This window comes from Apodemus sylvaticus, chromosome 11 (assembly GCF_947179515.1).
Source record: "Apodemus sylvaticus chromosome 11, mApoSyl1.1, whole genome shotgun sequence".
NCBI classification, from domain to species: Eukaryota; Metazoa; Chordata; class Mammalia; order Rodentia; family Muridae; genus Apodemus; species Apodemus sylvaticus.
In genome coordinates, this window is record NC_067482.1 from 57,928,735 (window position 1) to 57,948,466 (window position 19,732).

At 41.4% G+C, this 19,732-nt stretch overlaps 1 protein-coding gene across 2 annotated transcripts in view; it reads left to right on the top strand.

The window, feature by feature from the left end:
- The window catches only part of Sepsecs (Sep (O-phosphoserine) tRNA:Sec (selenocysteine) tRNA synthase), a 64,422-nt gene extending 46,194 nt beyond the window's left edge, over positions 1–18,228 (top strand). For both annotated transcript variants that reach the window (XM_052199346.1, XM_052199345.1), the window contains exons 7-11: positions 376–505; positions 641–732; positions 10,116–10,209; positions 11,790–11,880; positions 14,211–18,228. In XM_052199346.1, the coding sequence (XP_052055306.1) occupies positions 376–505; positions 641–732; positions 10,116–10,209; positions 11,790–11,880; positions 14,211–14,505 (702 nt within the window). In that variant the 3' untranslated portion in view covers positions 14,506–18,228. The remainder of the gene's footprint in view (positions 1–375; positions 506–640; positions 733–10,115; positions 10,210–11,789; positions 11,881–14,210) is intronic.
- Positions 18,229–19,732: the final 1,504 nt, after the last annotated feature.

The following is a 19,732-nucleotide window of genomic DNA, read 5'->3' on the forward strand; positions in this document are numbered from 1 at the left end:
TGCTTTCCAGAGGTTATGAGTTGGTGATTAATCTGTGAAAGCAGTTGTCACTGCAGAGTGCCAATGTTCCGCTTATAATGAGCACCGCTCAGAGCTGTGGATTAGTCCTGTAAACCCCGGACTTGCCCTGCTGCAAAGCCAATTACAGCCCTTCACCTGCTTTTGAAAAAACAGCTATGCACTGTTTTAGGGTTACTCATTTTTACTTTATAATTAAGGTAACATTAGTAGCAGCCTTTGCAAATGTGGGAAAGAAATTAAATCTGTATCATTTTGTAGAACATGATTTTGTTGTTCTTGTGGCCTTTACTTGTTAATAGCAATTGTCTGTCCTCATAGTGACTAACATGTGACCCACATATTATTTGATTCTAGGGGGCTCGGGTTGGTAGAATTGATGCTTTCGTTCAGAGCTTGGACAAAAATTTTATGGTTCCAGTAGGTGGTGCTATAATTGCTGGCTTTAATGATCCCTTCATTCAGGAAATCAGCAAGATGTATCCAGGTAAGTAGATAGCTTGGTTTTGGGGGACAGTAACTAATGGACAAACTGCACGTGCCCATAGCCTTCTGTGATGCCGCATTGTCTAGGGCCTCCCTGTCAGCCTTCCTTCACCTACCCTGTCTTGTCTGTTCCCAGGAAGAGCTTCAGCTTCGCCGTCCTTAGATGTCCTCATCACCTTGCTGTCACTCGGCTGCAATGGCTACAAGAAGCTGTTGAAGGAGAGAAAGGTGAGGTCTGCCTGTGTGCTGAGTGCTGATCTTCTAGCCTGCAGTTCACTCACATGGGAGCCATCGACGGTGTTTGTCCTGTCCAGTGTAGCCGATAGTCATCCTGTCTGTCCAGATGCTGAGGCATAGTTCACAGGCATTACTTTACTGTTAGTATTTGTTAAGAAACCTCTGTATTGGGAATTATTCATTTGTCAACTTAAGGTAAAGGAGCTCCCCTTTTTTTTTGTTTTAACATGAAACATATTAAACAGTTTTCTTTACATGTATTTGAGTGCACATGTGCCATGGCGTGTGTGGACGTCAGAGGACAGCCTGCGGCAGCAGGGACTGAGTGCCGGTCATCAGGCGTAAGAGGGAGGCCTTTGATCTGCTTTGCAGTACCCCCAGCTCTGCTGTGGTGTTTCTGAACAAGGTCTTGCTGTGTTGCCGTGGCTGACCTGGAGATTGCTTATGTAGACAGGCAGGCCTCAAACTTGGGGTACTCCTCCTGCCTCTGCCTCCTAAGTGCTGGGGCTACAAGCATCTACCATCACTTCTGGCATAGAGGCTCTTGAAAAACAAATGAAAAGTTTTCTTTTGAATGAGTTGCCAGGCCAGCCATGGCAACACAGCAAGACCCTGTTCAAAACACCACAGCAGAGCTGGGTTGGAAGCCTGAAGATTAGTCCCGGAGGGAAGAACCAGTAGGGGTTGGCCACCTTCTTACAGTAAAAGAATAAATCCCTCCTTCATTGTGGCTGAAACCCTGGACTCATTGCTTATGTTGGCTGTGGGGGAAGAAAGTGATAAACTTGGTGGTGTTGGCCTGAAGTAGTCCCAGCTGCTCAGGAGGCTAAGGCAGGAGGATCACTTGAGCCCAGGACTTGTGAACAACATAGTGAGAACCAATCTTTTTTAAAACAAACTAAAACAGAAACTCTTCCTTTGAGGCAGTTCCATAATTGTTGCTGGTTAGGGCAGAGTGAAGCGATGGTCCATCTGCACAGGAGCGCAGGAGCACTGGCGTGGCGCTTGTACGTAAGCAGCCTCTGGCCACAGCTAGAAGAGGGGGCCTTCATATGCTCGGCACACGCGGTAAAGCACATGCACATGGCTGTCACCTCACAGACCCTTGGACAGTGGTATTCCTCACACAGAATTGATGATTAGAGTTTTTGTGGCATTTTACTCCAATCTTCCTTTTCCTAATAATTTAATCCATGGGCAAGTAGTTATTTATTGTCGAAATTGTGAGGATATTAAGATTTGCATGGTCATTTATTAGAAATGTGCAAATTAAAATCACAGAAAACTTATACACACACACACACACACACACACACAACTGAATCCTGTCACAGAGCTGAAACAAGCTGACACTGTTGATAGGAATGCTAGATATGTTAATGCAGCTTTGGAACCCACTGTGGCCGTGCCCTACAATCACCCGAAGCACCCAAAGCAGCTCTTCTGCTTCTGGCTGCTTATTCAAGAGAATGAAAGCTTGAGTTTGTATGAAAACCTATAGTTGGATGCTTATAATGACTCAGTTTATAATTGCCTAAACATGGAAGTATTCATCATCTGATGAATAGAGGAACACACTGGTACATCTTTCCTTAGCAATGGAAAGGATCGGACTCCAGGTATACAACAAATGACAACTCCAGTGCATTATAATAACTGACATGCAGCTGACTCATAAGCCTCTCATGTGGGCTCATCTCTATGCCACCTGGGAAAGCTAGAAGAGACAGGGACAGGAAACACATGAGTGCTGGAGGCTAGGATCAGGGAGGCACCTTTGGGGGCCGCGAGATGCCTTACAATTATGTCCTTAGTGGAAGTGGTTTTGTGGCTCTGTATGTTTTTCAAAGTTCAGAGACTATGAACATTTGGAAAGCATGTACTTGAAGTTTTACATGTATACATTGTACTTGGCTAAACCAGACAACAAGCTTTTGCACGTAGAATAAACCTGTAGTTTTATAGATGCCATGAAAGCATCAGTGTTATAGACAAGCAGGTCCTCAGGTGATAGGTTCATGCCTGTGGGTGCTAGATGACAACTCAGGAGTTGGTTCTCGCCTTCCACTGTGAGTTCCAGGATTGGGCAGGTGGTCAGGCCTGTGCGGCCTACTAAGCCATGTCACTGGTGCCCTGCTAGGTTCCTTCTATCCGTTCTTCAGTGTTGTCTTCATCACGTGGTAGGAGTCGGCTCCATTTTACATATGAAATTGTGATCTGGGAAGATGTACTAGCCCAGGGACTGGCTGGCCATTTGCAAGTCCCAGCAGACCGAGTCGGGGTGCCCCAGGCCCCTCTGTATTCTCTCTTAGCACTTTCTTCTCTTCCTTGCAGTTATTCACACAACACTGAGGGAGTGGAGTGACGGACACCGTCATGCCAGGCATTTGAGCCATAAAGATGATGATTGATCCTATGATCCTCCCGTGCTATCTAGTGGAGGTATTTCAAACTCCAGAGGCTCCCATAGGCACTCATTGATTTATTTAAAATTCCTTGTGCAGAATTTACATAGAACAAAAGCTGTGTAATGGAGTAATTTTCAGAATAGTAAAATGCTGTTCTGAGAACTCTGACATTGCATGAAAGTAAAGTTGTTCTTTAATGTTCTCACCCAGTAGGCCTTCCTGAGGGGACTGGGGATCTCCTCATAACCACAGTTGCGTATCTGTAGCATAAGCATTGTTTTCTTATTGGATTTGATGCAGAGATGTAGTAGGCTTTGTCTAAATGGCCTTCTCTCTGCCGTGAACATTTCATCATGGTAGTTTATTGGTTCAGCTGTGGAGAAGCTGAGGCAAAGCTATTTTGCTCCAGCCGGAGCTATTTATAAACCATCACTGAAAGAGCTTTTTTTGTTATAGCTGTTATGTGTACTAAAAAAAGGAGAGTTAAAGGAAAACTTAGGATTTCTTTTTATTCTGTGCCCTTATTCCCCACAATGGTATTTTTAGAGGTTGTTTCTCCCAGCTATATCTCTTCAGAAAAGGCTTTACCTTTGTCACAGTAGAAGCAGACAAGAACTCAGCTTGAAGCCATTCCCTTCCTCAAGCTTTCCTTTTTGAAGGGTGCAAGGATCAGAGAGTGGAACTTTGTGTGTGAATTGAGCCTCTTTGCCCTTAGCCCCTTCCTGATCAGTGCATCTGCTTCCTAGTGGGCAGGAATGACCAGGACTCAAGCGGAAGACGCCTTTAAAAAAAGAGGTTAAAATACAAGAGCTGTTTCTCTGAGTTTCTTTATGCAAAAAGAAAGATCAGCCTTAGAAGTTTGTCCTCACTTCTGCTTTGCTTCCAGAGAAGCCCATTATTCTGTTCTCCTTAGAGAAGAATGCTTTGCTGAGCAGGGTGGCGGATGATCATTTATTGTTGCCAGTGTCTGCTGGATTAGACAAGCACAGAAGAGGAATGTAGTGGCGTGGCTGTTATGAGCTGAAGCTTAGAGGACAAACCGTGTTCTAGGAGAACACCAGATTCGGGACTTGGTGTCCTATAGCAGAGCTATAGTAGTTCCAGAAGCAGTGCTTCAGTCCTGCCCAAAAGTGGGATTCTTGACTCTTGCAGATGTCCCATTTGGGGCCTGGATGTGGGGCCTCAGCACCTTGAAGGCAGTGTTTTTCTACTTAGGCAAGCCTTACTGAGTGTGTGTAGATCCTTGGTGCCAGCCACAGTGGGGACCACAATATTTAGTGCCATTTTCTGTAGTTTTGTGCGTGGGTATGTATTCGTGCCATTGCCCATCTGTCCATGCTTCAGTTCCTTACACACTTTTTGAGACAGATGTGGATCACCATTTCTGACCACCCCCTGTCATGGAGCAGCATGTTTCACGCAGCCCGAGACCTTCTTTTCTAAGTTCAGTGAACGACGCACATCTGGACTGTGGTGAGGGATAGTATGGCTGCTGGGTTTCGTGAGTGCAGATCATTCTGCAATCCAAAGGACATACCAAATATAATGCCTAATTCAGCTCCTTTTTCATTAACAGCATGAACTATGGGGTAAGGTTTTGTGGTTTTGTTCTAGAAATATAGCTGACATTAGCATTCAGGTATACAGTTCAGTTTATCTGTAGTGAAAGTCTTCCAAAATGAAGTTAAATACAGCACAAAGGGCATAGAAAATCAATATTATTTCATTTCTTGAAGTAAGATCTTTCTATACACATTTGCTTGGGCTGCTTATAAATTTCTTCTGTTACAGAAGTATTTTATAATAAATGTCAGTTATAGATTTAACCGTAGCAGAAAATAGTGCCCGTTCTGTAGCACCTTCATGCATCAGGTAGAAACTGCTTAGCTCAGTGTTGGTGTACGATAGCCATACAGTATCCTGAAAGGTATTTTTAAAGTGTGGTGATATTAATAGGACATTTAGTACCCTAATACGTGGACTATTGTACAGTTCAATATTGCACTTTGAGCTATTTGTTTACCTATTACAACCTCTACACTCAGTAAAGATACCGAAAATATTTGCTGTTGGGTGTGAAAATATTTTCACATTATTTTCACATCATTTGAAAATAATTTTTAAAAATTGTGTTACTTTAATACTAATGATACATTAGATTTACTTTATAAAGATTTCCATACTAATGTTAGTTACTGTTAAAACTGAATTCTGGCTAGGAATGGAGCTAGGTACCTGTAACCCCAGCCTTCAGAAGGGCAGGACCATCTAGGCTACATGTGAGACCAAGTCTCAACAAATCCGAACCTCTCAATTTTGCTGTCATTAGCCAGTGATTGATAGAACTGGTTTATAGTAATTTATTAATGGATTAGGGTTGAACACGTGCAAATTCAGTTTTCCAATAACCATATATGTATGGTCACATTTGTAGGCAATCTCTAGGGATGTTACTGAGGAAACATTCCTCTTTTTCAGGAAAAAAACTCTAGCTCCGGTACAAATTAGGGTCCGGTACAAATAAGTACTCATTAGGGTCCACTCTGCAGGTGTGGCAGCCACACTAGATAGAAGATTATTTTAAATTGGCTTTCAACACTGAAGTACATAAACTAAAGAACTTTGTTTCTTTAATATACACTTTATAAGAAGTGAACAGTGAACAAACCTTGTTGCTAGGGCAACATAGGGATCCATAAAAGACATTTCTTGACTACCAGGTTTATTTCTCCTAACAAGAGTTTGGAAGTGTTAGACTACTGATGAAAGTTAGGATTTTAGTACAGAGTACAAATAATGAAACATTAGTATCTCATATCTATGTGGAAATAAGGGTTTTTTTTTAAAAAAATAAAAAGTGCAGAGCATTTAAAATTAGCAACCTGTGTACTTTGTAAGAGACGAAAATACACACATGAAATTCATGAATTCTACTTTTAGGTACTGATACAGTAGTAAGAGATTCTGAGTTGTTCTAATTGCCATAAAATTCTTGATATTTTTCTTCTATATGATTCTTACATGTTCTAATTTTGAAGGAGTATTAGAATAGTGGTTTGGAGATGATCTAAGAAAATCTTTATATAACATGTACAAGAAAAGATAGCTTTTCACATAATTTTTCCATCCCAATTCTGAAAATGACCATAGTTGTCAAGTATTTCTCAAAAATTTATTCAAATTGTGTTTATGGTTTAATGAAGTTATGAATTATACAGGATAAAAGATGTAAAAGATGTAAGTAGAAACTTAAGTAGAATACTAATTCTTGAACACCGGGTGGAATTTTTTTGGTTGTGTATGACAGTTGTGGCTGTCACATAGGGATGCATTTTGAGATATAGGTAAGTATTGAATGTTAATAAGTGTGCTGGGAAAAATAGTTCATGGAAGATGTTAGCTGCTAGAGGAGTCACTGCTCTGCACAGCTCTGAGAACACAGGCACTGCTGAAAGCAAACCTGAACAATGAAAGACTTGAAAATAGGCTTGGAAGGATGCTCTTCCAGGGGACAGGGGTTTGGTTCCCAGCACTCACATTGTGGTGTATGCGGACACACACACACACACACACACACACACGAAGGCAAAACACCCATATGTAACATTTTTTTAAATATTAAAAATAATTTTCTCCTTTTTTGTAATTGGATATTTTCTTTATTTGCATTTCAGATGTCTTTCCCTTTCCAGGTCTCCCCTTTGGACCCTCCCATCCCATCCCGCTCTCCCTGCCTCTACGAGGGTGCTCCCCCATCCACCCACCTACTCCCTTCTTCCCACCCTGGCATTCCTCTACACTGAGTCATCGAACACCCTCAGGCCCAAGGGCCTCTCCTCCCACTGATGTCCAACAAGGCCATCCTCTGCTACATATGTGGCCAGAGCCATGGGTCCCTCCATGTGTACTCTTTGGTTGGTGATCCAGTCCCTGGGAGCGCCAGGAGTCTGGCCAGTTGACACTGTTCCTCCTTCCATGGGGCTGCAAACCCCCTCAGCTCCTTTAGTCCTTTCTCTAACTTCTCCATCAGAGACCCCATGCTCAGTCCAATGGTTGGCTGCAAGCATCCCCCTCTATTTGTCAGGTTCTGGCAGAACTTCTCAGGAGACAACCATATCAGGCGCCTGTCAGCAAGCACTTCCTGACATCCACAATAGTATCTGGGTTTGGTGACTGTATATGGGATGGCTAATATCCACTTATCAGTGAGTGCATTCGGGGTGTGTTCTTTTGTGACCGAGTTACCTCACTCAGGATGATATTTTCAAGTTCCATCCATTTGCTTGCGAATTTCATGAAGTCATTGTTTATAATAGCTGGGTAGTATTTCATTGTGTAAATGTACCACATTTTCTGTATCCATTGCTCTGCTAAGGGACATCTGGGTTGTTTCCAGCTTCTGGCTATTATAAATAGGGCTGCTATGAACATAGTGGAGCATGTGTCCTTATTACATGTTGGAGCATCTTCTGGGTGTTATGCCCACGAGTGATATAGCTGGGTCCTCAGGTAGTACTATGTGTAATTTTCCGAGGAACTGGCAGACTGATTTCCAGAGTAGTTGTACCAGTTTGCAGTCCCACTAGCAATGGAGGGGTGTTCCTCTGTCTCCACATCCTCGCCAGCATCTGCTCTCACCTGAGCTTTTGATCTTAGTCATTCTGACTGGTGTGAGGTGGAATCTCAGGGTCGTTTTGATTTGCATTTCCCCGATGAATAAGGATGCTGAACATTTCTTTAGGTGCTTCTTGGCCATTGAGTTTCCTCAGTTGAGAATTCTGTTTATCTTTGTTCCTCATTTTTTAATAGGATTATTTGGTTCTCTGGAATCTAACTTCTTGAGTTCTTTGTATATATTGGATATATGCAGCAAAATGCTGGGTCCTATTTATATATCCAGTCTGTTAGTCTATGTCTTTTTATTAGGGAATTAGGTCCCTTGATGTTAAGAGATATTAAGGAGTAGTGATTGTTGCTTCCTGTTATTTTTGATGTTATTTTTGTGTTTGTGTGGCTATCTTCTTTTGTGTTTGTTGAAAGAAGTTTACTTTTTTGCTAGGGTGTAGTTTCCCTCCCTTTGTTGGTGTTTTCCATTCATTATCCTTTGTAGGACTGGATTTGTGGAAAGATATTGTGTAAATTTGGTTTTGTCATGGACTATCTTGGTTTCTCCATCTATGGTAATTGAGAGTTTTTCTGGATACAGTAGTCTGGGCTGGCATTTGTGTTCTCTTAGGGTCTGTATAACATCTGCCCAGGATCTTCTAGCTTTCATGGTCTCTGGTGTGTAATTCTGATAGGTCTGCCTTTATCTGTTACTTGATCTTTTTCCCTTACTGCTTTTAATATTCTTTCTTTGTTTTGTGCATTTGGTGTTTTGACTGTTGTGTGATAGAAGGAATTTCTTTTCTAGTACAATCTATTTGGAGTTCTGTAGGCTTCATGTATGTTTATGGGCATCTCTTTCTTTAGATTATGGAAGTTTTCTTCTATAATTTTGTTGATATTTACTGGCCCTTTAAGTTGGGACTTTTCACTCTCTTCTATACCTATTATCCTTAGGTTTGGTCTTCTCATTGTGTCCTAGATTTCCTGGATGTTTTGGGTTAGGAGCTTTTTGCATTTTGCATTTTCTTTGACTGTTGTGCCAATGTTTTCTGTGATATCTTCTGCACCTGAGATTCTCTTCTATCTCTTGTATTCTGTTGGCGATGCTTGTATCTATGACTCCTGATCTCTTTTCTAGGTTTTCTATCTCCAGGGTTGTCTCCCTTTGAGATTTCTTTATTGTTTCTAGTTCTATTTTTAGATCCTGATGGTTTTGTTTAGTTCCTTCACCTATTTGGTTATATTTTCCTATAATTCTTTAAGGGATTTTTGTGTTTCCTCTTTAAGGGCTTCTACCTGTTTACCTGTGTTCTCCTGCATTTCTTTAAGGGAGTTATTTATCTCCTTCTTAAAGCTCTGTATCATCATCATGAGATATGATTTTAAATCAAAGTCTTGCTTTTCTGGTGTGGACTTGGTCGATTACAAATTCTACATTATTTCAAAAATAGACACAGAAGAAAATACAGTTTAATAGCTGCTGTCTCAGTTATACTGCCATATCTATACGTATGACATTTCAGACTTAGAGACATTTATTACATTTTTACACTATTGGCAAAGTAGTACAAGTTTTAGTTTTGGATATTGTAGTCTTTGAATTAAAAGAATTATTAATTTTAGCTGTTGCACCTTAGGCAGAATAGACTTGGGGCTGGGGATATAGCTGAGAGACAGAACCCTCCCCTGGCACACACAAGGCCCTGGTTTGACTTGGGAGTGTACACATGCACACACACATACATGACAGTGCAATTTTTAAACTACCACTTACTGTGTAACTTGAATGCTAAATGAATATACATCTTAGCTTTGAAGAGGTTGTTCAGTAGTTACAAAAGGAAGTCTGCTGAGAAGGACAGGAACTGATTATGGTGTGGAAGAGCCACTCTGGCCCCTGTGTAGGATAGTGCAGAGTGCTGAAGAGTTGGAAGAGAAGTCATCTGTTGTGCTGGTATTGTGTCCAGAAATGGATGGGTATTTAGGTGGAGAGCTTGCTCTTGGCCTGGTGTGTCAGTACATATGTATAATCCCAGCTACTTGGGAAGCTGAGACTGGAGGATCTGTAGCCTGGGCAACTTTCAATATGCTACCCTTCCAACCAGAATAATTCTGAAGTGTTAGCTCTAAAAGTTCCACAGAGATGAGCTATATTATAGCCCAAGACCAGAAGTAGGCTGGGGCTGCCTTTCCCCAAGTCCTATGGTTCTGCTGCTTGCAGTGGCTCTGAATCTCACTGTGCTGTGGTAAAAGAGAGTCGTGGATGAGATGATAGGTAGCATGCACTTCATACCAGCCAGATTTTTATTATGGTTTGAGTTGGATATCACTTTTAAATGTGATATTTTGTTATTTCAGGAAATGTTTGTCTATTTATCTACCCAACTAAAGAAGTTGGCCGAGGCCCACAATGAAAGACTACTCCAGACACCTCACAACCCCATATCCTTAGGTAATTTTCTTCTTTTAATAAAAAAATGTTTGAGATATTCTTAGAAGGACATTATCATTTATAAAAATAGTATGCTGATAATTTTAAATCCATCCCAGTATTAATTGGTAATTTGGTTTACTTAGCCTTTAAAACACTTTTATGTTTCTCTAAGGTAAAAACCTATCAACTGAGGGAATCAGATTGGTAGTAAATATAATGAATATATATATGTATATATATGAATATATCTATATAAATTTAGGGCATGCTTTTTACCATGACAGTTTGCTCAGTTAACAAATCAACAGTAGAGCATTTTTAGTGCCCTTTGCTTGGTTTTCTCAGCTTCTGCATGCTAGGAAGAACTGTATTGTGAACTGATCTGCTAATATAAGGACTAGTATTTCTGTCATGCAGTTCGGAACTATTGAAATGAATATAGTGGGCTAAAGAGATCCCTGGTAGTTAAGAACGCTTGCTCCTCTTCCGGAGGGCGTAAGTTCAGTCCCTCGCTTCAGCAAGGCCAGCACACAACTGCCCCTAGCTCCAGCTCTAGGGAGTCTAACGTCCTCTTCTGGCTTCCGAGGCCCCTAAACACACATGCGCATGTCTGCAAACAAATACATAAATAGAAAGCAGTTTTAGAAGGTGAATAATTGAGCCAGGCTGTGTTAGCACATGGCTTTTGTTCCAGAGGCAGCCTTGAACAGACCAGCATGACCTACAAGACAGCCAGGGATACACAGAGAAACCCTGCCTCAAAGAAACAAAGCAAGTGAATACTTGACTTTTACATAGTCAAGTAACTTAAAAGCTTCATAATTAGTTTATGAATATATAAAGTAGAATATGTTTTATATTTCTCATTCGGTTGAGGAAATTAATCATTTATTACTAAAGCCTTTTTGGAATGGGCATCTATGGAGAAGTGGACCCCAATACCTAAAACATAGCCCCTAATCCTTTGCTCACATAGCAGGCCGTGCTGGGCAGCTGGAGCATCAGTCTTACCATGTTTTCGTTGCCAGTCCCTTTTCTCTCCCTCTGATGGAGATCATAATCCATCATGCAAAAAAAAAAAAAAATCATGCAAAAAAAACCTGCTTAAGGTTGGTGGAGGTATTTGCCACCAGTACAGCATGACAAGTGAGTCTTCAGTAAACAATGGCTGTGGCAGTGGTGGGTGCCAGGGTGCAGCTTAGTACGCAGTGTCAGAGTAACACTTTTACGTCTGTGTGTGCGGAAGCTGATCTTGGTCTTATGTGGACTGAGACAGAAGACTCCTCATTCTGGTTGCTTAAGTTCTTCCAACTTAGTTGACTTCAGTTAGCAAGCTCCATTGGTCACTTCATTGTTCCTTGTATTTAGCTGGAAAATTAACTTTCTAAAAGGGAGATACAGGAATTTTGTCTGTGTTTGTAAACAAGTTTTCTCAGAATTAAATTTATCCGATATGGAAACAATATTTGCTATAATTTACCAAGTACAGTAAAGTGCTGTTGTGCCGTGGGACAGTGCATGAACGTAGTTTCCTTATTGTTATTTGTTTTGAGTGGTTTTGTAATCCAGAATCTTGCTGAATGTCTTTTCTCTCCTAGCCATGACACTTAAGACCCTAGATGGACACGGTGACAAAGCTGTCACTCAGCTTGGCTCAATGCTTTTTACCAGACAAGTGTCTGGAGCCAGGTAAGTCAATTTAAGAGGTGAGTCTCTCCGCTTTCAATGTCACCTGTAGGACACCATGTGTCTGTTCCTCCTCCAGGAGGAACTTTTGAGCCCTGTCTGTTTCCATCCTGTGGTTTTCTCATGGGCTGACAGGAGTTGTGTAAGCCTGTAACTTCCAAGCTCCACCCCCTACACTTTTAAGAGCTCACTGGTCCCAATGGAAGGCGAAAGCCCGGCTGTGCAGCTGTTCGAAGACAAGGCCATCGGGTTGGCCTCAGTATGTCCTGGGTGTTAGTGCTTGGCTTCCTGCTGATTCCAGCTTTTTGCCTTTTCCTTCACCAGCCCCGGTTTAGTTGAGATAAATTATTCTTTTTGTGTGACTCCTTTACGCCACCTCACCCCACATAATGAGTTTCAAGTTTTATTATAATAAAAGTGCTTGTGTTGGCTTTTCTTTAAAAAAAAAAGTTTAATCAAGAATTCTCATCAGTAGACCTTCACTGTATACTGACCTGTGGTGAGAATTCACTGTGGTTGAAGAACAATAAGGTAACAACTCTATGAGGCTGTTAATGCCCTACCTCTGCACTGTGGGCAAAGTATAGGAAGACAGGAGCCTCTCTAGAAAGATTGCTGCTGCTGCTGCAAGGGTTCTGAGACTGAACCTAGGGCCCAAGGCAAGGTGGTAAGCACATGACCACAGATACATGCCCAACTCTTGGTTTTCAGACAGGGTCTAAAGTATCCAAACTGGACTTGAACTTACTATATGACCCACTTAGGCCTCGAACTTGCAAGTCTCCTGTCTCAGCTTCCCACATAGGCCCAGGTTCTATGTAGATTTTTGTCTAATTCTTTCTTAGATGATCTTAAGTACTTCATATTATGACAGTAGAAATATGGCATCTTTCCTACCAATTTGAAGTGGAAAGGTTGCTAATAAAATACTGTTTTCTAATTGTTCTACTTAGATTTATATTGCTGTAATTAAAATCCTCTGATACAAAGCAAGTTGGGAAGGGAAGAGCATTTCTTTAACTTAACTCCAGATCATAGTCCATCCTCAAGGGAAGTCATGGTAGCAACTCAAGCAGGAACTGCAGTGGAAACCATTGAGGGAAATTGGCTGGCTCATTCACGTGTGTTCAGCTAGCTTTTTAAAACTGTCCAGGACCACTGCTTAGAGACAGTAGTACAGCCCACCGTGGGCTAGGCCCTCCTGTATCAGTTAACATCACCATAAGATAAGCCCAGAGACCAGTCTAGGTGGACGTTCCATCTTCCAGGGTCTTCAGGTTGCGCTGACCACACAAGCAAGCAGACAAGCAGCACACTGAACTAGGGTCATGCCGGTCTTGGCAACTGTTACTGAGAAGCATACTTTCCACTCACGTTTGCCTGGCGCTACAATCAGGTATTTTAGAGAAAAATGTGATATCTTACTCTAAATACTTTTCATCGTATACATCTCTGTGAAAGCATTTTATTCTGAATTACATTGTCTTCATCAGTGTTCTATTGCCACACCTGGCTAATGACAAAGAAAAAAACTAAAACTTAGGTCAGTTGAGCTTTTAATTTGAGAAACTGTCTGTATGCCACATAGTTTTGATGCTTTTGGTTTATTTGTTTGTTTGTTTGTTTGTTGTCAAACCTACCTTCCCCTCCCTCCCCCCATTCCCCCAGACAGGGTTTAGTAGTATCCCTGGCTGTCCTGGAACTTGTTTTGTAGACCAGGTTGACCTCAACTCACAAAGCTTTCCCTTCTTAGTGCTATGACTAAAGGTGTGTGCCTCCACACCCAGCCTTTAATTGGTTTCTTGAAAAGTGAAAGATTAGAAATCTGCTTGTATCTAAGGAAACTGTGGAAGTCAGCCTTAAGTAAAGCATGCCATTGGTGGCTGTTGCTGTCTTGGGCCCCTTCCTCAGAAGCAGTTACCTGGTCCTGCTGGGAGCCCTTTCATTGCCATGCTGGTTGCATGATTGAAATGTTCATTTGTTGTTGGTAGGCGACAATGAACCGAAGCCTTTTGGCTTCTACAGCTGAAGTCAGATTCTAGGTTTGCGAGGATGTAAATTTCTTCTTTCTTCTTTGAAGAAGCTATGGGGAAGAGCCTCTTGCTCTCCACTGTAGAGCTGAGTCAACGGCGTCACTGGGCAGGACTTTGCAGTTACATTTTACAGTTTCATTTAAGCTGACTGTTTGTTTGCACTGGCCACAGTTTATTCCGGTTTCTCGGCTTCTTAACTGGTGGCTGTATAGCTTAGTGAGGCACTTGCCTTGTTTCTGGGTGGGTGGTATCAATGAACATCACCAGGCGCATTAGGTTGATAAATCTTTTCCCTTTCAGGGCTGTGCCTGTTAGGAATGTGCAAACTGTGAGTGGCCATACTTTCCGAGGCTTCATGTCCCACACGGATGATTACCCCTGTCCTTACCTCAATGCGGCCGCAGCCATCGGCATGAAGATGCAGGACGTGGACCTGTTCATAAAGAGACTTGACAAGTGCTTAAACACAGTAAGAAAAGAACAGAATAGAGCAAGTGCTGTGTCTGATGACAAAGCTGAAGCTGCGGACGTTGAGGAAATGGCTTTGAGACTAGATGATGTGCTTGGGGACGTGGGCCAGGGCCCTGCTTTATGACACAGGGCTGGCTCTTCACAGTTCATACAAGCAGTCGAAACAATATGTGTAAAGTTTTTGAATCAAGATTTTTATAGAGAATATTCTGTCTAGGAAGAGACTGGTCTGAGGGTAGCCATTGGTGACTGATTTTTTATCCTTAGATAGCCTCAGTCTATGATTCTTAACATGTTATAAAACATGTTAAGTTATATATAGTTGCAGTGAACACAATTCAGACGATTCTTAATAATATAAATTTTAAAGCTACGTGTAATTCTCATTCAACTACAGAGAACTTCTTAGCCATTTTTCAGCATTTAAAAAAATTTTTTTGTTTCCAATCACATAGAATTGAGAAAGAGCTGTTTCTAATGCTGCTAAATACTAGATGTTTATTTAGCTGTCTCTGTACCCATTGAAGGGACATTCAGAGGGAAACAGAGCCAAGTCATAAGCTTAAGAGCAGTTGTTCTTAGCTGGACTGGCTTCATTATATATGAGCAACATAGAAAGCCTCACAGTGGGTGCTAGTGGCAGTGAATGGGAGACCCCAGCAGTTCTGCTCAGCACCTCACTACTGCCCAGCACATGCTTCCGCAAAAGAAGTCTCCAGTCCAGAATGTCAGCGGTGATGGGTTTTAAGGACGTGTACTCTTCAGTTAAAGGGGAGTTTCCACATGTGCTGCCTGATGGCATTGCAGTGTGTGGGCTGCATAGAAGTCAGAGGCCCCATGAGAGTAGTGCCTAGCGAGGTGATGGGTGTCCTGCTTGTCCAAGTATGTGCTATGCTGCCCTGATACCCAGTAAATCAGCTGAGTATATAGTTTTAGATGATATCTCAGTGATATGTGACTGTAAAAATTAACAGCTCTGTGACTGTTACTCTGTGACTGTTACTAAGGCTACTTCATAGAGAATGTTAGTGACAATAAGAGTCACTAGTTTCAAAGAAGTTGTTACAAATTGTTTCATATAGTACCTGTTTGTTTTTCCATTTGGGCAACTGAAAACGTTATTCCACAGTCTAGGCTTTAAACAGTCTTTGTGACTGCATATATATGTGAATGACTGAAATTCTAGGCCCAGTGCCTCTAACTGTGATTTTTGTTAGTTATACAGAACAAAACAAACAAACAAACAAAAAAAACTAACCAAATAAAAAAGAAAACTAGACTGGGGGCTTAGTGAAGGGTCGTGGAAACAACCGTGTTTCTTAGACCTGCTCTGTGGAGTGTCACTCTACCCAAAATATATTCATGGGGAAAGGGTCCATGGAGAAATAATTTGGGGAAATGCCTTTGTAAATTTGTTCATGCTGTATTAAATGTTACAAGAGGATTTCTTTAGTAAAATTGGCCTGTTTTTCCAAAGAAAAGCCAGTTCTCTGAAGTGAAACACTCCTTGGACATGTTTTCCCAGCACAAGGGGTCAAATGTGTTAACCTCTGATTCTACGCTTGTACTGGTGTGCCACTGAGCTGTATATGACAAGGAAGTCTTCCTTGTGTACATTAGAGGTGTACCATTGAGAAGCTGTTTTGAGTGTGTAAGCTGGGTTGTGTGAGCCGCTGATGCACCTGCATGTCAAGGCCGGATGAAGAACTCACTCGCAGATATCTAAGTGTATTCTCCCTTTCGGGACCAGACACTAACGTGGCTCTTAGGTAGCTATAGTAACTCGTTACATGGGAGTAAATCCTGGGGTGTAAAGTTCTGTTCTGGTTTCCCTGTGGATTCGGGGCTGCACCGTAGTGAGATGAAACCACAGAGGCCCAGTCTCTGGAGCCTAGGAGCGTCAGATGATGCCGCCAGTGGAAGTGCTGGCAGTGCAGCCTCCTATGCATCAGGCCAAAATGATTTTCTAGAATAAGTGATCTATATTGTGTGATCATCATTTTGCTTAAGAACGGCCAGAGTCCAGAGACTGGAGATGCTTCCTCATCTGCCGAGTATCAGCAGTTCTTGGGCTTCAGCTGCTGAATAGAGAATAATTTTAATTGAAGATAAATTACATGAACCCACATGTGAATGATAGATATGGTAGAACATTTTATTGCTGGTGCATAAAATCTGCTGCAGTTTTGGTTATTAACCCTTTCCTTTTTACGCACTTTTAAATTCCAGCTCTGTTCCTCCTGGCTCCATGCTTGACCCTAAGGTCAGGTTTTGTCTCCCCCAGACCTGTATAACTTAACCTAATGTTCCTGACTCTGCGTAAAGCACTGACATTACCTGGGATGCTTCCTGATTTGCCTGTGTTGCCCTCAGGCTATGGCTGTGGAGGACACAGTACAGGCATGCCTAAGACACTGCTACTCTCTTTGTGGCCCAACTCCTCTTACAATAAATAAGGCCATAAAGTAGACTTTTTTGCAGTCACTGGGCTGGGCTGGAGTAGTCTGCCTAGAGAAGAAAACTGAATCACAGGTTGTTTGGTCACTAATGCATCTTACATTGCAGGGAGAGGTGTTTTCAGTTGAGTCTCAGTTTCCCCTAGATCCCTGCTGATGTGTTCTCACTGTTAGGGAGATATGACAGAGCCTTGTAAGACAGTGTTAACCATGAATCTTCCTACTGGCTTGTGGTGATAATTGAATTCAGTTATACAAGATGAGTTATATAATACAGTTCTGTTCTACCAATAGACCTTTGATATACAAATGGTAAATTTAAGTATCATTTAAATAAATATTTTTTCTAATGTTTTGACCCAGCACATGATTATTCACTGATTCTATTTCTTTAACCACAGGACAGTAAGAACTGTCACTGAGGCCCTAGATATAGAATATGTCCATGCTATGACTTCCATAGTAGAACTTAGACAAATATTCTCATGTTTTAAACAGATGATAATATTGAGTAAGTGACCTCCTCCTGACAAGTTCAGTTTTGAGTCTTTTCACTGAAGTAGGCAATCAACAGTTGAAAGAACAACAATGAAAAACAATGATGAATCTCACTCAGATTGTCCTCAGAGAAAAATTTGAAATACATCCACATTTGGTGCAGATAAAAATTGGATTTCCTTTGCCTTCCAATCTAGTTTCTGCCAAGCTGGAAAATGGTTTTGTTTTGCATTGATAAGATTGACTTTATATATTGAGTTGGAATAAACCTAGTTTTATATGCACAGAAGCTGGTTAATTTCAGATATTTCATAATCTCTGAATAATTTGGTAACCAATTGGCCATGCTAGTAGCAGAAGTGCATGTGTGTGCGCATGCGCAGGCATGTGTGCATCGGGGAATCATGGGACAGACGCTAGGTGCTTCCGTGTGTTCATGCTGGTTCTGCTCTTTGGCCAGCCTTCGTCTGCAGGTCTGACTGATGCCTCCTTCATGCCTTGCATCTGACTTTCATATTGGCCTCGTGGTCTTTGTGACATAAGATGGTGATTTTACAGCTAAGGAATATTATTTTGTAACTAACCAGCTAATATTCTTCAGTTCAAGCTAAGGCCTTGGACAAAGTCAGGTTGGGTTTATACCATCTTCCTTTTTTTCTTTTAAATCAAATACTACCCACAGGAGCCTTTGGGAAGAGGTGAAGGAAGGCTAAGTTTGACCGTGTAACTGGGGGTGGGCTTACACTAGGAGACTTGTAATGTGGCTGTCAGCCTCCTGACCTGCATATTACCAAAAGGGAGAAACAATTCCAGAAATATTTTCGTATAGACTGTTTAAAATAAAAAACAAATTGTATAATTTATTACATGAAATAAAATTTTAATAAATCATTGACAGTTCCTTATGTTATTCTGCTGAATCCTGACTACAGATAAAATCTGGAAGGGCAAAGAACCTACACTGAAGTCTTCTTGCACTCTTTAGTTTCATCATCACTGCTTGCCCAGAAGTCAGAAAGGCAAGTCTGCCTTGGGATGAGAATCATGAGTCATGGCTATTGACTGTTAAGGTTGATACTTATGGGTAATTAGTCATTTTTAAAAGAAACACTCAGGCAGACAAGGTGGCCCAGTGGGAGAAGGGACTTCCCACCCAGTCTGATATACCTGTCTACCCACATGATGGAAAGAGAGAACTGACTCCTAATATATGCACGCGCGCGCGCGCGCACACACACACACACACACACACACACACACCATTGTACATGTACACACAGAAAATAAAAAGTTCTTTTAAAAACCTGTCATTTATTTGAAAATAAGATATACCTGTCAACTTCATATTTTATTGTTGTCCTGTACTTTCTAGAATTAGGCATTTGCCAGTAAGTGGAAGTGCAAGTCTTCCCTCTGAACTAGTGATAGAACATCTCCAAATCTTGGTCTCATCGGGTGTGGAATAGAGACCACCCTAAGCAATGAGGATCAAGTGGGTAATAAATGCAAAGATTTAATAAAGGTTTCAGGGTCAGAAACAGCATGAGCCTGTAAGGAAGCAGCGGCATTCTTGATAAGCCATATTCATTTGTGCTACATTTAAATGAAAATGTGTTGTGAGGCAGGTTATTGGTGAATTTTACACATTTTCTAGTGGAAATTCCAAAAACTAATTTGATTTTAGATGACCTCTTTTTTTTTTTTTTTAATTTTCAGGATCTGTCTATTTTGACTTTTAATGAGTTTCCTTTGGTTTTACAATTACATTTGAGAATTAAAAAAAAACCATATTAAAGTGTGCTGACTATTTTTTGCATCTGAAGTTACAGATTGTAGCTTAAGAGAGATGTTCAGAACAAGTTCATGTCACAGTGACTTCTGCAGGGATGTGTTAGCCTACCGCTGGTTTTGGTATTGGCAGGAGGATTACAAACATGATTTATGCAGTGCATATAGTCGGTTTCCATATAACTTTACCGTGGAAGGCCTTCCACGGTCATGCTCCTACATTTACACATGTAGCAGGCCTTCCTGTACCTGACTCTAGTACACATCTTTTGGATGTATGGTTCTTTAAGGCAATTCTTAGATCTTTCTCCTCAAAATGTGTTCACCCTCAGCCTTCCCTCCTCAATTATTCATTCTCCTTCCCACTGTGAGGCCAAAAGTCTGGGAGCCTCAACACTGTGTTTATATTAAGAGGTCATGCAAAGTCAGGCATGGTTATGCATTCCTGCAATCTTCACAATCAGGACACTGGGACTGGAGGATTGTGAGTTCAGAACCACCCTACAAAGTGATGTGACTCTGTCAATCAGTCAAAGAAATAAATAATAGTCATGTACCTACTTTTACAAACTTCCCCAGAATCAAGCCTGTGCCCTTCTCTGTAACAGG